General features: G+C 35.4%; 1 protein-coding gene across 9 annotated transcripts in view; it reads left to right on the top strand.

The window, feature by feature from the left end:
• Nucleotides 1-15,055, top strand: part of XRN1 (5'-3' exoribonuclease 1) — a 42,112-nt gene that overhangs the window by 9,445 nt on the left and 17,612 nt on the right. For 8 of the 9 annotated variants that reach the window (XR_005257961.1, XR_005257962.1, XM_038145559.1 and 5 more), the window contains 20 exons: nucleotides 81-215; nucleotides 1,167-1,230; nucleotides 1,972-2,077; nucleotides 2,734-2,823; nucleotides 2,980-3,136; nucleotides 3,478-3,597; nucleotides 4,290-4,459; nucleotides 5,253-5,373; nucleotides 5,466-5,564; nucleotides 6,687-6,790; nucleotides 7,291-7,422; nucleotides 8,676-8,838; nucleotides 8,984-9,097; nucleotides 9,583-9,681; nucleotides 9,840-9,955; nucleotides 10,789-10,935; nucleotides 11,248-11,337; nucleotides 12,284-12,419; nucleotides 13,134-13,190; nucleotides 13,876-14,008. Coding sequence is in view for 7 of the 9 variants with exons in the window: in XM_038145559.1 (XP_038001487.1) it covers nucleotides 81-215; nucleotides 1,167-1,230; nucleotides 1,972-2,077; nucleotides 2,734-2,823; nucleotides 2,980-3,136; nucleotides 3,478-3,597; nucleotides 4,290-4,459; nucleotides 5,253-5,373; nucleotides 5,466-5,564; nucleotides 6,687-6,790; nucleotides 7,291-7,422; nucleotides 8,676-8,838; nucleotides 8,984-9,097; nucleotides 9,583-9,681; nucleotides 9,840-9,955; nucleotides 10,789-10,935; nucleotides 11,248-11,337; nucleotides 12,284-12,419; nucleotides 13,134-13,190; nucleotides 13,876-14,008 (2,353 nt within the window). In the remaining 2 variants the exon portion in view is untranslated. The remainder of the gene's footprint in view (nucleotides 1-80; nucleotides 216-1,166; nucleotides 1,231-1,971; nucleotides 2,078-2,733; nucleotides 2,824-2,979; nucleotides 3,137-3,477; nucleotides 3,598-4,289; nucleotides 4,460-5,252; nucleotides 5,374-5,465; nucleotides 5,565-6,686; nucleotides 6,791-7,290; nucleotides 7,423-8,675; nucleotides 8,839-8,983; nucleotides 9,098-9,582; nucleotides 9,682-9,839; nucleotides 9,956-10,788; nucleotides 10,936-11,247; nucleotides 11,338-12,283; nucleotides 12,420-13,133; nucleotides 13,191-13,875; nucleotides 14,009-15,055) is intronic. The other variant, XM_038145561.1, reaches the window with a different exon arrangement.

The following is a 15,055-nucleotide window of genomic DNA, read 5'->3' as shown; positions in this document are numbered from 1 at the left end:
CCTACTAAAAAGACGTTGTTAACCTGGCATTCTAAATTTGACATCCCTGAAATATTTGCGAACTTACTTTAATCTTACAGTTTGATCGTGAGCACTTCAGTGAAGTCTTTGTTGACCTAAAATGGTTTGAAAGTAAAGTGGGCAATAAATACCTCAACGAAGCAGCTGGGATTGCAGCAGAGGAAGCCAGAAAAAATAAACAAAAGAAGCAAAAGGTCAGTGTTTTATATGCGCAATTTTAGAAATAAGAATGTTACTCTTTGCAAATCAGTAATTTAATCTTAGACAAATTAAGTGGAATAAACCTCTGTTTTGAGATTTTTTTTTTCAAACCAGAAAAGGTAGTAAATTGTAACAGTTTGCATTCTGCCTGTATGCACTGCTATTGTGAGTGATGAAATGGTTCAGTCAGGGGCAGGTGCTCATGATTTTAAAGTCTCTTAAACCTGTATTTAATACTTTGCTGTTCTTCAAAAATAGCAGAACTTTTCTGTGTGTTCTGATCAAACCTGCTATGCTTCATAATCTTAATTTTTAATGCATAGTCTGCTGCGAGTTCCATATATTTCAGATACACTGATAGAACATTCATGTATGTCTTGGTATTGGCTAACTACTGGACAGCAGATAGCTCACCAATGAAATTGCTTGCTCCCTATCTCAGATCAGTATTAAACTTGCAGTTCTAGATACAGCCATTTAATAAGGAGCAGCACCCTGTATACGTGTGTACTACTACATAACAGTATCCTGTCTCTGCCCCAGTGTCAAGTTCCCCACCACCATTTCCACTGACTGCCCTTCACTGTGTTCTTCAGCAGAGTGTAGAGTAGGAGGAGAAAATTCCTCTGCATTTAATCTGTCTTTGTATATTGTTATTCTGTTTTTTGTGTACAGAGCAATCTTGCAAAGAGTAGCATTTTGGAACACAAATACTCAGGTATTTTTTGAAAAGTAGTTAATGTTTTGACACAGCTCCTTTTGTCTAATCTGTCCTTTTTGTCTGCTTAAATAATTTTCTTGAAGGAATTGTAAGAGAAGGAAATGTGGTTTATAATAAATAATATTTATACATTTTGATTGTAGCATTTTGAGTTGCAAGTTTTGAATGGGGTTCATGCATATTAACCGGTATTTTTACATTATCTCAAATCTTAATTTAATAGGCTCAGGAAAATTCTATATCTTTGGCTGCTTTAGAAAAAAATGAAGGTGAAGTGACCCCTAAAAGTAAGTGCAAATAATTTTTCCATACACAAATAACAAAAAAAGTGTGTATAGATTTCAAAGAACAGTAAGAATTGCGTGTCAGAGATGAGCTTAATCTGAATGCAAGACATGCAGTCATATCTTGGGAAGTGGAACTGCTCTGGTGAGAGCGAGTGGGACTAAAGCTTTAGAGGTGCTTCTTCCCTGCCCTGTGTATCCATGATGAGTTAAAGGGATTAATGAACAAACCTTCAACAATATTGTGGTTTTGATAATTGTATGCATATGTATTTTCTTAGATGCGGGGACAAGGGAACAGGTTTTTGTATAGCTTTAGGATTTTTGGTTGTGATTGTGATTTAAACTCATTCTACTTCTGGAAAATGTTTCTTGCTCATGTTTTGAAATTAATTGTCAAAAATGTATAAGTATTACTACATGATATTAGATGATGTTGCTGAAAATAATTAAATTTTAAAATTAATTTTAATAGTTTCTCAGACTTTTTTTTGACAGCTTACATTATCTTCTCTTTTCTTGTAATTGGGCTAAAAAATGGGTTGTCTGTCTTAAAAATTCTAGAATTTCTCTGGGAAAAGATTTTGTTTGTTTCATGTTACTTTCAGTGCAAGGAAGGTGTGAATACCTATAGTTTTGAATTGAGGAGTAAAGTTAAGGCATTATGTCAGAAGTGAATGTTTTCAAACCTTACTGTAGTAGAGAAGTGAATGTTAATCCTTTTTTTCATGACTGGTTTTCCAGCTACATTGGAAGATGAACCAGAAGATGATGATCTGTTTGAAACTGAGTTTAGGCAATACAAAAGAACTTACTACATGACTAAAATGGGTGTAGAAGTAGTGTCTGAGTAAGTATATACTTATTTTTCTATTCCTAAATGCCGAAGACAAGTCTTTGTAGGTACACATTAGAGACATACATTTGTAAATGTGTATTAGAGACATTTTTCAAGAGTGCGTAGTGATGGGACGCGGCATAGTGGCTTCCAACTGAAAGGGGGTAGGTTTACTTTACATAATGAGGAAGAAATTCTTTGCTGTGAGGGTGGCAAGGCACTGGAGCAGGTTGCCCAGAGGAGTTGTGGATGTCCCATCCCTGAAAGTGTTCAAAGCCAGGGCTTGGATGGGGCTTTGAACAGTCTGGTCTATGGAAGGTGTCCCTGCCCATAGCAGGGGGTTGGAACAAGATGATCTTCCAGGTCCCTTCCAACCCTCAGCATCTTGTGATTCTAGTAAAAGACAGAATATTCATCCCATGTTAAAAGCAGAGAACACATGGCAGAGTACTGCAGTGGTGATGATTTTGTCTAATGCAACAAGAGCTGCAAATCAAGTTCTCTGTAATAAGTATTTGAAGACCAGAGAGGAAACGAATCTAGAAAATCATGGTATTATTAGGTTCCCAAAATGTTCTATCTTTTTCCCTGTGTACAAGGTGCTAAGTACTTTTTATATACCAGTGAAAATGAGAAAACTAGTAAGTATCTTTCCTTTTTCTTTTAAGTGCCTTCTTAGCTGATCAAGCTGAATGTTATGTCCAGGCAATACAATGGATTTTGCATTATTATTACCATGGAGTTCAATCATGGAGCTGGTAAGAAAAAACATTAAATGGGAGACTGCTGAAAGATAGAGTGGTATTTCATCTTCTGTGCTGGGAACATTTCATGTAGTTTGGTTTGTTCCTGATCTGTGAACACTGCTGTGCTCTAATTAAGTCATGTCACTTCGGGGATTTTTTAACCTGCAGGTATTACCCTTATCATTATGCACCTTACCTGTCAGATATTCATAACATCAGTGACCTGAAAATCAAGTTTGAACTTGGAAAACCTTTCATGCCATTTGAACAGCTTCTTGCTGTACTTCCAGCAGCTAGCAAAGATCTGCTACCTAAATGTTACCAGGTAAAATATAGAATTAAATTGCATTATCTATCTACTGCTTACTCATGGTCTGCTTTATTTTATTTTACTCTATTCTTGGTGTTTTTGCATGTCTTGTTAATTAAATTCTATCTCTACATTTTAGATGTATGGTTAAGTATTCTACTTGTTACTATATGTAGTGCATTGTAAAGTTAGTTATAAATACAAAATTTTACGTGTGCTAAGGAATTTCCTGGTAGGACGGTTAAATGCTTTGTTCCTGTACAGCATTGAATTGGTTTTAATACCAGCCTTCCTTTATCACTTTCTACAATTAGTGCTCAATTGCCTTTGATATCATCTCTATTGTATTTTCCTAGCATTTGATGACTAGTCAAGACTCTCCCATTATAGAATATTATCCACCTGATTTTAAAACTGACCTAAATGGTAAACAGCAGGAATGGGAAGCTGTAGTATTAATCCCGTTTATTGATGAGGTAAGTTCTTTCAGCATCTGCTGTCCATAAAAGCTGCATTACAAAACTTCTGAATTTCTTTATTAATCAGCAGTTAGACATGCAATTAAGTGGAAGTTTAAATTAACACTTGATAACACCACAGAAAAATATCAATGTTAGCTGCTTGGGCAGTAAGTCTAGATTAAGTTACCCCAAGCAAAGTTAGTTTTAGGTGGCAGAAGTCCTAAGTAATGGCTGTAGACTTGGTGTTGTTAATGTTTTTAATCAGCTATTCAAATATTTTAGTTCCATTTCTTTGAGAAAAATATTCTGTTCCTATGTATGTATAAAAATAGAGGGCATCTGTAGGAAAAGTAAACACTTGAAAAAAAAGAAAGTATTTTTTTAGTAAATCTTTCACATGAACACCAGTAATAGGGAAGCACTAATGGGGAGCAATAAAATAGTACTTCACTTTTGCATTTAGGACAGCAGTGTTAGACAAGGCTACCCTTTGGAAATAGGCTTGCAGAAAGGTGATCATTCTCCAAAACTATTCCATGGTAATTGTTCAGAGAGCATTTTTATCAGGGACATGAGAAAGGGCGAGGCTGCAGCTGGACACTGAGCACATAGGATATCTGGATTTCTTGGGTTGCTTTCCCAGTGTAGTTTGCTCCATGCTCATTTTTGTTGCTAGTTTCACATGTGCTAATTCCTCTTAAATTTAGAAACGACTGCTGCAGGCCATGGAATCCTGTAATAAGGGCCTAAAAGAAGAGGAGAAACGAAGAAACACTCACAGTGCTTGCTTGATGTACTGGTATGACAAAGACGCTGAGTTCCAGTACCTGTCACCATGGCCAGAGAAATTCCCTGCAATAGAACGATGCCACACGAGGTAATGCTGGCGTAACTATTTTAGAGCAGGCTAAAAGTAGTTGGAGGATTTTTACTAACATTTTAACCAGCCTTGCATATGCTAATATGTAAACTGAGAAATGAAAAATATTGAATTAGATGTTGCCTGCTTTGCATGGTACAGTAAAGGTATTTGTCCCTTCAGATGTTACTTTGCAAAACAGATGAGCCAGTGCTAAGTTGTCAAGAACAATGCAAAGAATGACTAAACTTTGTATGACAGAGGATGAAAGACTGGCACAAATATCTGATAAACAGTGATCATTTACTGGCATGGTAATTCCAGAGTGGTTATTTTTAAAGCATTTGGATCCAGTGCAGAGAACTAAACACAAATTTGTTTTTCACCTTTTCACTGAAAGTAGCCAGCTTTATTTCACACAAACTGAAGATGAAATGGAAACATAAGCTTAACAGTAGTCAAACTTAGAGCAGAGGAGGAATGCCTGTTGCTGGATTATAGTCGGTAAAGAATAGACAGCTCTGAAGATGAGTGACACCATATGGAACCATTGCTAGTTAGAATTCGGTAATTACAATTATTTAAAAGAGTGAATTTGTCATATATCCTGAAGTTTTGTCTTTCTCCTAAAGAATAGTCTCTCTGCAGCAATAGCACGGGGTTTTTTATAGTTCTTTCTATGTATTCCAAGTGACTTAAATTAGTTGCTGGAAAGCAAAGGGTTTGTCAATTAATGAGTGAATGAGTAATGATTTTTTCTGCAGATGAAGGTCAATCTGTGTGAGCAAATGTTGTGCCACTTCTTTTTTAGGTATAAAACAATACCTTTGGATGCTTGGCATGTAGAAATAACCCACAATAAGATAACTAAAATCAACAAGAGTGCATTGTATTTTTGTGGATTTCCTACTTTAAAGCACATTAAACATAAGGTAAAAGATTTTTCTCTTCAAACATTTCAATTGTATGTAGTAGATAACTATGTAAGAGCTCAAGTTTTATGTGCTGTTTTGTTTTTACCTAGTTCTATCTTAAAAAAAGTGGTGTACAAGTGTTTCAGCAAAGCAGCCATGGAGAGAATATGATGTTGGAAATCATAGTTGATGAGAACTCAAAGGACCAGGTAAGCATTCAGCTCCTAACAAAAGATCAAAACCAAACAAAAAAAAATCCCACAGCTAGACAAAAGACTTACTAAGAAGTCTGAATTTGTTAAATAGTCAGATTTGAGGTGTTTAAATGCTAAATTTGTGTGGGAAACAGTCTAGAATTTTGGATGTCTGCTAAAATAATTTATTATTTGGGGATCTGCTAAAATCATTTATCATTTTCCAGACTTCACAATATGAAGGATCAGTGTCCTTAGTTCTGTTTCTGGCCTTTCTCTGTGGTAGCATTTAGATGTTCTTGGGTAAGGAGCTGGTGGCTAATGAATGGTATAAATGCAGGGGGACGGTCTCCAGACCAGTGGTGTTTGTCTTCTGTCTAACTGAAGAGATGTCCACTAAAAAAGAAAAAGTATTTCCTTTTAATCGTCAAAGCAGACTTAATGCCTTCCACTCTAATGAGGCTGTTTGATAGAGGAATCAGAGAGAAGAGTTGAAGTATCAAATGAAAAGTGCAGAACAGAAAAAATTTCAGAAATAAATAAAATAAGGGAGAGAGGAGGAAAACAATACAATATATTATTTTACAGTAGAGGGATAGGGAGAGTACATACTCGAGATACATGGCAAAAAAAATCAAATAAGCCAAATCAATATATTAAAAAATAGCAGAGACTCGTTAGAAAAAAAGAACATAATGTGAGGCTGAATTTACAGATGCTGGCAAGTTGTGGACATAAAAGTTCTTCCTTTTTTTCAATGTGATATATAAGTAAAAATATCATACAAAATACTTAGGTAATCTCAAATTGTCATTTTGTTTATTGTGTCCCAGACACACAAATAGTTCTAAGTGATTTAACAAAAGAAGTACTTAGCAAACCTATATGAGACATACAAATTATCCCAGGTCTTCCAAGTAACACACACAACATGTTAAGAGCTACATTTTTTATCAGGGGTTATGTAATCTGTATCAAATAATATTTTAGTAAGATAAAATGAGTTTTTTATTCTGCAGGAAAATCTGTTATTAAACTACTGTAGTTTTTATTGCAAAAACAGCTTGAAAATACTGTAACAAAAGTCTTTTAGTATGTTAAACAATTAGTAATAATACTTCTGGGGGTTTTTTTCAGATGGTAGAAAATGTTGCCAGTTCGGTACTCGGAAAGCGCGTTTTTGTTAACTGGCCCCACCTTGAAGAAGCCAGAGTTGTTGCAGTGTCAGATGGAGAAACTAAGTAAGAGTTACCTGATATGTAGTTCTTTGTTGTCTTACTGTTTTTTTTTTTTCAAATTTAGTTCCTTGGGCTGCACAAAAATTTTGATTTTATTGTAAAACTAACAACCAGTTAGTCCAGCTGTAACAAAGGCTGCTTGGTGAAGAATGTTTAACATTGTTCTGAGGTTTGGTTGCCTCTGTAGCAGTCCAGTCTTTCACTGTTTTGTTACAGATGTAGAAGCTTGGGAGAGCTCCTTCTTAGTTTTGAGGGAAAAAGGCATGCACAGAAATCCACACTGTGAACATTTCTATACAGTCCTCCTTTATGAATAGCACATGTACTGGTATTTTTTATTAAAAACATGCTGTGTGGCCCATTGTGAAAGGGATAAAGAAAATGATGTTGCAAGTCTTCCGCATCCTTAACAAGTCATTTCTAACTGTTTTCAGTTTTGCTTTCAATTGGTTATGTCTAGGTTAATCTTACTTGGTAAATTTCCTATCTGTCATAATCTCAAGGTTTTATTTGGAAGAACCACATGGCACACAGAAGCTTTACATGGGAAATGCAGTGCCCCCAACTAAAGTGGCTTATGTTGGAGATAAGGAGCAAAGCATGTGGGTAAAAGAAGTTCAAGGCATTTCAGAGCAGTAAGTAACTTCAAAAATTCAAGTGTAGCTTTGCATTTTATGTCTTGGCTGTGTTTTGTTCCTGTATTACAGACCTAAGTAGCACAGAAGAGCTGCTGCATACTTGATGATAAAGGTTAATCAAGTTAATCTGCTTAAATTTAAAACAACAACATAAAAGAGCTTATGTTGAAATTTCAGAATATATGGAGTCTGTTCTGAGGTAACTAAAGTTAGATGCTGTTACAAAAGAACTCTAAAGTGATTGAGTTTCAGTATTTATTTTCCCTCTCAATTTTCTGTTCTGGTGTTAGCAATCTTCAGTTGTAGGAAAGTATGTAGAGTGAAGTAATACAGGACCAGCTTGCAACTCAAATAGCTTAGCTTTGTTAAATTTGAGTACAGCTCTTGCTCTTCCAGAGTGTGGTTGCTCAGTAGACTATAAATGAGTTACAGTAGTTTTGATGCCTTCTTACTGGTCCTAAAATCAGGAGCCAGACACAGTTATGTGATAAAAAGGGGTTACCTTTCTAAGGATCCTTAGGTGCACAGTGCACTAGATGGAAAGCACCTGAAGATGCACCTGGAACATAAAGCACATACAATTCTTACGTGTTTAGCCAATTAGCATAACTGACAAGAATCCCCAATTAGAGACATAAGTGATGAGGTAATTCCCCCTCAGTTCAACCCTTTCTGAATTCCTCCCCCGCCATCCCCCCTTAGACAGGAACTAAACTTTGTTTATGAAAATGTGTCTTGGAGAGCTGGTTTCAACCTCGGCTTCCCAGAGAATCTAACCTTGGACCTCCAGCTTGGAGCTGCCAAGGAATTTATTTTGTCTTTCTGTCTAACAGTCAGTAAAATGCTAGATATGAATACTGTGACAGGCTAGAGAGCTACAAATGTATATGTAAAGGTTATAGACAATATATAAAAGCAAAAAGGCAAAAATCAATCTGGCACCAGTTTGGCATTTCATTATCTGTCATTTGAGTCAACTGATTTAATTACCCCTAACTCTTCCACTGTAAAGATTAAATGTGCTTAAATTAATACTTTGAGCTCTGTAGTGATGGCTGTGCAACAGGGGAGAAGCACTTGGTTAAGCCATTTATTCTGGGAATTTTTCGTAAAAAAAGAAGAAAACTATTGTAGTCCACTTTTAAAGAGTATTTTTTATTTTATTTAATTTTACTTCAATTAATTAATTATACCCTCTTAGTTCAGTTCTGTTAATTGTAATCAAGCTAAATGTTCTGCTTTGCGTTCAGGTACCAGAGAAGGAAAGGAATAATTATCCATGAAACATCAGTAGTTGTGTATGCTCAGTTACTCACTGGTAATAGATATCAACTAAAGCAAAATGGAGAAGTTTATTTGGAGAAGCAGTGGTCTAAACAAGTTCTTCCTTTTGTTTACCAAACAGTTGTCAAGGTAAATACACAAGTTCAGTATCTTCTCTGAATTATTTCAGACTCAGACTGTGTTTTAAACTGAGTGTCTATTTATATAAACTTTGTAATTATTCTACTGGAACTGAATGATATTTAAGATTACCGCTGTTGTCTCTTTCATGTAGGATATCAAAGCCTTTGACTCTCGTTTTTCAAGCATCAAAACTTTGGATGATTTGTTTCCTCCTGGAAGTACAGCCTTCATGCTGGGATCTCCTTACTATGGCTGCATGGGAGAAGTTAGTTCCAGTAATTTCATCATTTTTCCCTGTAGATTTTTTCTTTTTCTAAACCTAAAATAATCTAAGATGTTGTGTGACAGTAGTGGCCATTTGCTAGCTGAAATTTTTAATCTAAGATTCCCTGGTGGTTTAGTCTGAGAAAGAGAGGGATCTTCTGTTTTCCCTGTTCTTGCTTGTGTAAGAGGAAAAAGCAGAACTTGAATGCAGGATTATTTTTGTTAGTTCTTTGGGATAATACATAAAGTTCACAAATACATTTGTGTTAATTTCAGTCATGAATTCGTTTGGTTTAATGCTGACTGATCGGCTCTATGAGGAAGCAAGGTACAGGTCAAGGCAAGATGATGAGTCCCAAAGCATCTCTGTGCCTACTGCAGCAAAATTGTTGATAAAGTAGAACATGATGTGTGTTATCCAAAGACTGCTGTTTTTTTAAAATAGCACTTTCATAGCACTTGTAACCTATTGTGTTTCTCTCCAAGGTTCTTGATTCACATGATGTGATCCCAGAAGGCAGAATCCGGGTAGTTTTTAATATTCCATGTGAACCCCAGCTTGATACCTTAATACAGAACCAGCACGTGAGTGCTTCTGCTTTTCTAGTAAAACCTTAAACAATGTATCAAATAGATTTTGCAATGGTAAATGTCTTTCAGGGATGTTTCCATATAATTCATTTGCCATTTGTATAAAAAATCCTTTAGACATTGCCAATATGTTTTGTTTGTTTGTTTTAAAGAAATATTCTGTGAAATACAATCCTGCATATATTTTGGCCAGCCGTCTTGGAGTAAGTGGATATCTTGTCTCCAGATTTACAGGGAGTATCTTTATTGGAAGAGGATCAAAGAAGAAGTAAGTTTTTTTTGTGAATTTTGACTGCTATAACTACAGAATTTTTTCTGTGTTTAAGTGCTGCTTTTATCAAGTGCACACTTTTGTGATTTGAAGCTTTCTTTAAAGTATATTTGCTGTAAACTAAGTTGATATGCAGTGCTTTTTTTCTGTCAGAAGCATGTTTTAAATTTTTGTTTACTGGACAGTTCTATTTGCTTTCATATTGTAGACAGACATAAAATTGACTTTCCTGGTTAGCTATTTGCAAAATTGAATTAGGAGTTTACACTGACTTTGCCATACTGAGAATAAAAAAGTGGGATCAGGATCTAATTTCATTGTACTTATTACTGCTACTATAAAGGGAGATTAATTTTACCTGCAGTTTCTTTTCAGAACTAGTTAAGACTGCTTAATATACATAAGGGAGGCAACCCATGTAGTCCTGTGAATGTCAAATTGTGGTTCCTCTGTAAAGATATGGTTGATGGATGCCTCAGCATCTTCTTGTGATCTAATGTGTACATTTCTTCCTGATAGATTGTTCAAGGACATCCTTCTGCACCTTGGGAAATGTCAGGTTGATTGTGGTTGATTAGATCTCAGTTAAGGAAGAAATGTAAAATATTTCCTACCCTCCTTTGCAATGAAGTATAGGCACACAGGTGGACAACTAGCATAGCACAGCTTTTGGCCTGTGACATTTACAGCTGACACAATGTCAACAAGTAAACAATACAATGAATTTAGTTTTTCTGTGGTTTAAGGCCATGAATATATGTTTATGAGGGTTTTTTAATGTATGTAAACACATACATATTGCAAGTTAATGAACTTTTTCTTCTTTCCAGTCCTCATGGTGATCATAAAGCAAATGTGGGGCTAAACCTGAAGTTCAATAAGAAAAATGAAGAAGTTCCTGGCTATACTAAGAAAGTTGGAAATGAATGGATGTATTCTTCTGCAGTAGAACAACTACTTGCTGAGTATTTAGAAAGGTAAATTATTGGACATGAGCTTCATCCAAATTACCCACTTTTGTATCAATCATTAGACTTTGTCTTCTGGTCACGGATCTTCTAAGAACAATCAGTTTGTTTCTTTTATTCCACTGTTCTGTTTTGGGATAGAGTAATTGTGTTAGCAGCTTGCCTTTGGAAAGTTAGCAGTATGATACTAAATTAAGTAAAAAATAACCCATCTGGCTTCACAACTTTTGAAGCCCAGCAGACTTGATTTTGATGGGGCTTTTTTGTGGTCTGTGCTGATGTGAAACTAAAGTTATGTTCCATATATTTGGGGGGTTTTAGGGTGCCTGAACTGTTTAATTATGTAGCCAAGAACAGCCAGGAAGATATTTGCTACGAAGATGACATTTGGCCTGGAGAGGATGAGAATGGGTAAGCCATGGTCCTTATCTCTTTTCTGCAATAAGGAGAATAAAGACTGACAGTTGTGAACTTGGTAATGATCATGCAGTGGCTGCTGTGTAACTGAAACCTTTCTGTTTCTCCAGCAGCCTGATTGTTCAGTGATGGCTGAAAACATTATTTGAATGCTGTGCTTTTCAGTCAGGGGGTCCAAGTTTCTGCCAGACTTCAACCTCCAGTCCAGTAAATGAGAAATATCATTTTCAGTGGCTATTTCATAATTCTTGCTTTTAAAATAGCCTACAGTAAGCATAGCTATGACTAGTCATAAATATTTTTTTTAAAATAACCAATAATTGTGGTAATTGTCTAAAATCACTTGGAATTTGAAAAATACATCTGAGTTGGAAGTATTTTGCACATTTTTAGTGTACATTTACTGGGAGAAAAATAGCAACCTTGGTTCCAGACACAGTATGGTAACTTGAAAAAGCTTTAGTTATTAGACAATAAACCGAATCCATGGGCTTCAGTCAGTAAATCTACAGGACTCTTACATCATGATACACCAGTGTGGGACTCCTCTTGCAGAAGAATCTCAGATTTTTTTCTCCATTTTACCAGAGAGTCTTCCCCTGTGAAGTTCTTTCTTCCTATGTTGTAAGAAACAGCTGGTCACAGAACCAGTAATCACATCTGGACACAGTTTGTTGGTTGGATACAAACTTAATTTACTTAATACTTTTAATTAATTTAATATTTTTTTTCCTGAAACAAAACTTTGTTATAGTTTTGAAACAGTACTGTGTAATTCTGATTTTTCTTAAGTCATACAGAACCTTTAGATTCCATTACTGTATGAATATATACAATCAGTGTGCCTGTATGATAATACTTGACTGATTAGATTAGGGAACACAGTAAAATACCTGGTTCATGCAGCTAAAAGGTTTCATTCATGCCATTTTTTATTCAGAGCTGAGAAAGTGCAAGAAATTGTTGCCTGGTTAAAAGCACATCCTGTGTCTGCTTTGTCTCGCTCATCTTGTGACTTGCAAATTTTGGATGCAGCCATTGTTGAGAAAATTGAAGAAGAAGTAGAGAAATGCAAGGTACAGAGCTTGGTGTCATTCTCAGCAGGAGTGAACCAAAAAGCAGTGCTTGTTATTATTGAGGTTCTTGAATTTAAATAAGACAATTGAAGATTACTTGCCATTCTAAAGAAAAAGGACACAGAATATAATGTAGAATCTGGATTTGTAATATTATCCCAGAAATTCAGAAGAGCTCATTATTAATCTTTTTAAGAAATACACTCTTTTAGGGGTGATTTATCAGCAGTGGGACATCCTCTGAGCTGTGCCTTGTGGTGGTTTTGTAAAGAAGCACGTATCAGTATATATTGATTATATATATCTTTTTATTTGAAATCCCAGCTGTTCTTCCCTTGCAGTTTCTCTTTGGTCTGCACAAAATTAGAAAGTTATTTTCTGCAGACCAAAAGATGAAAAAAGTGGCCAAGGAAATTACTAAAGTAAAAGCTAGGAACAAAGCCAAATGAAATAACAGGCTGATGTTTTTTGAAATAACTTGCAAGGACATCTTAGAAAATTGGTGTGCAATCTGGAATTAGACAGCTAACAGTTTGGTATGGAATCCAATATGTTTTAAAAACTAGACTTATTCTAAAGACTTCATTAAAGCTCTATACCATTATTTAAAAGAAAATAAAGAATTCTACATGATCTTTTCAGGAATTTTGTTTTACGTATTCCAGTGCTCGTTCCTACACTGGTTTGTAAAGACTTTCTGTTCCTTTCCTTTAGCAGAGGAAGAGCAACAAGAAGGTGCGAGTAACTGTGAAACCCCATTTGCTGTACAGGGTGAGTGATATCAATGGGTTGGGGGGTTTAAGTTCTCAAGATCGTATTTGTTTTACCTAAGCTTACCAACTTAAGGAGAATATAATTTTATGACAGTATTGATGAAAGGAAACTGTTTGTTATGCCTTCTAGAAAATAATTTTGGAAACAGCAGTCTGTCTCTACAAGGAGAGAGAATTTATTGTAGCTACAAACTCTCTCATGTTGGGCACTGACTTTCAGGTTTTTTCTACCTTCTGCCCTTTTTGTTTCTGTAGTTCTTACTGGCTCTATAATGAAGGCAAAATAAAATGTGTTTTCTGCTGTCTCTTTTTCCATGTTTTACTTTTTATTCAGTTCTTCACATAAGACCCACTGCTCCTCTTGCCCATGTTACTGATACAGGCAGGTTACATGGAATGTTTTAGTTCTGTCTGAATTGACCCTCTTCATCAGCTAGTGTACAACACATTTTCAGGCAGAAGCAGTAGTGAGAGTTGCAAGGGGAAAAAAAGAAAGTTTGCTTTGAATCTGGAAAGGGAAGGATTTTATTCTTTGGGGGGTTTTGGGAGGGGGGGGTTTCTATGTTGTTTTTTTTCCCCCAGAAAGTTTACTTTATGTGTGTCTCAGATATTGTTATAAATACATTTTTATTGTAATTCTTACTGTTTTGCATACATTAACACAGTCTTTTGGTTATTGTCAGCCATTAGAACAGCAGAAGGGGGTTGTTCCAGATCGAGATGCGGAGTACAGGCTGTTTGACCGTGTTGTCAATGTCAGAGAGAACTTTTCTGTTCCTGTTGGTCTACGAGGCACTATCATTGGAATTAAAGGAGGTAATATTTTCTTTATGATTATAACTACATAACAGCTCAGCTAGTAATTTGAAAGCAGGATTCAGGATAGTGTTTAATGTAATGGTTGTGAATGCACATATTTCTTGCTATGAAGCATATGCAACTTGAATCTGTTAATAACAAGTTTACTGTTTGGAATAAAACCTACCTTCTGTTTTAATTTCATGTGTTACACAGCTGTTATTTGAAAAAGAAATTACTTACCCTATGGTCATTCCTATGTGAACTAGAAATAACTCTTCGTTTCTTCTTAATATGAAGAAGGCAGATCAGAAAAGGAACAAAATGAAGTTATGGGAAAACATAGGCAAAGTGAAGTATAGCCTTAATACTTACATTGAACATAAAGCTTTATCAAGTATGATTTGTCTTAAATAGTTTTACTTTGAATTTGTATTTTTATTCTGTAATATTCCATTTCCATTAATTGGCATAGATTTATACCTTGTTTGGCAAGAAGATTAACCATAAATCTATTTCAAGAAGGATTTATTGAGCCCGACAGAGTGTAGCAGTTTGAGATGGAGTATTACAAATGGTTTTCTTACCTGCCATTTCAGTAGCTGCTTTCTCATTCAGTTTGCATCTAACAGAATCTTAAAGAGACTAGAGTGCAGTTTTTTAAAAAAAGTATTATTTTCTCCTTAATTCTTAAATACTGCTATAATTTCGAAGGTGTATTACTCTATCATTATGCAAGAAGTTAATATTAAAGCTGTTAGTTTCTGACTGCCTGAATGTACAAGTGGCTTGCATCTCTTTCTGCCGGTTTCTGACAAGTGTTGACATAGTGCTATAAACTGCAGTTCTGTTAATGCACATGGGTAAGGTGTAATGCATAGTACATTAGTGCTGAAACTATATCTTAAAGGGCAGACATATGTGAGACCCTTAGAAGCATTTCCAAATCCCTGTTAATGAAATTACTCACAAATTATTGGGGGTCTGTTGTTCATTTTTGGTCTTTTCATTAGTTATTGTGTAACTAATATAGATAGATATTTACATAATATAGATGGACATAAT

The sequence above is a fragment of the Motacilla alba genome, chromosome 9 (assembly GCF_015832195.1).
Source record: "Motacilla alba alba isolate MOTALB_02 chromosome 9, Motacilla_alba_V1.0_pri, whole genome shotgun sequence".
NCBI classification, from domain to species: domain Eukaryota; kingdom Metazoa; phylum Chordata; class Aves; order Passeriformes; family Motacillidae; genus Motacilla; species Motacilla alba.
Note: the sequence above shows the minus strand (reverse complement) of the source record. Positions and strands in the feature narration are given on the sequence as shown.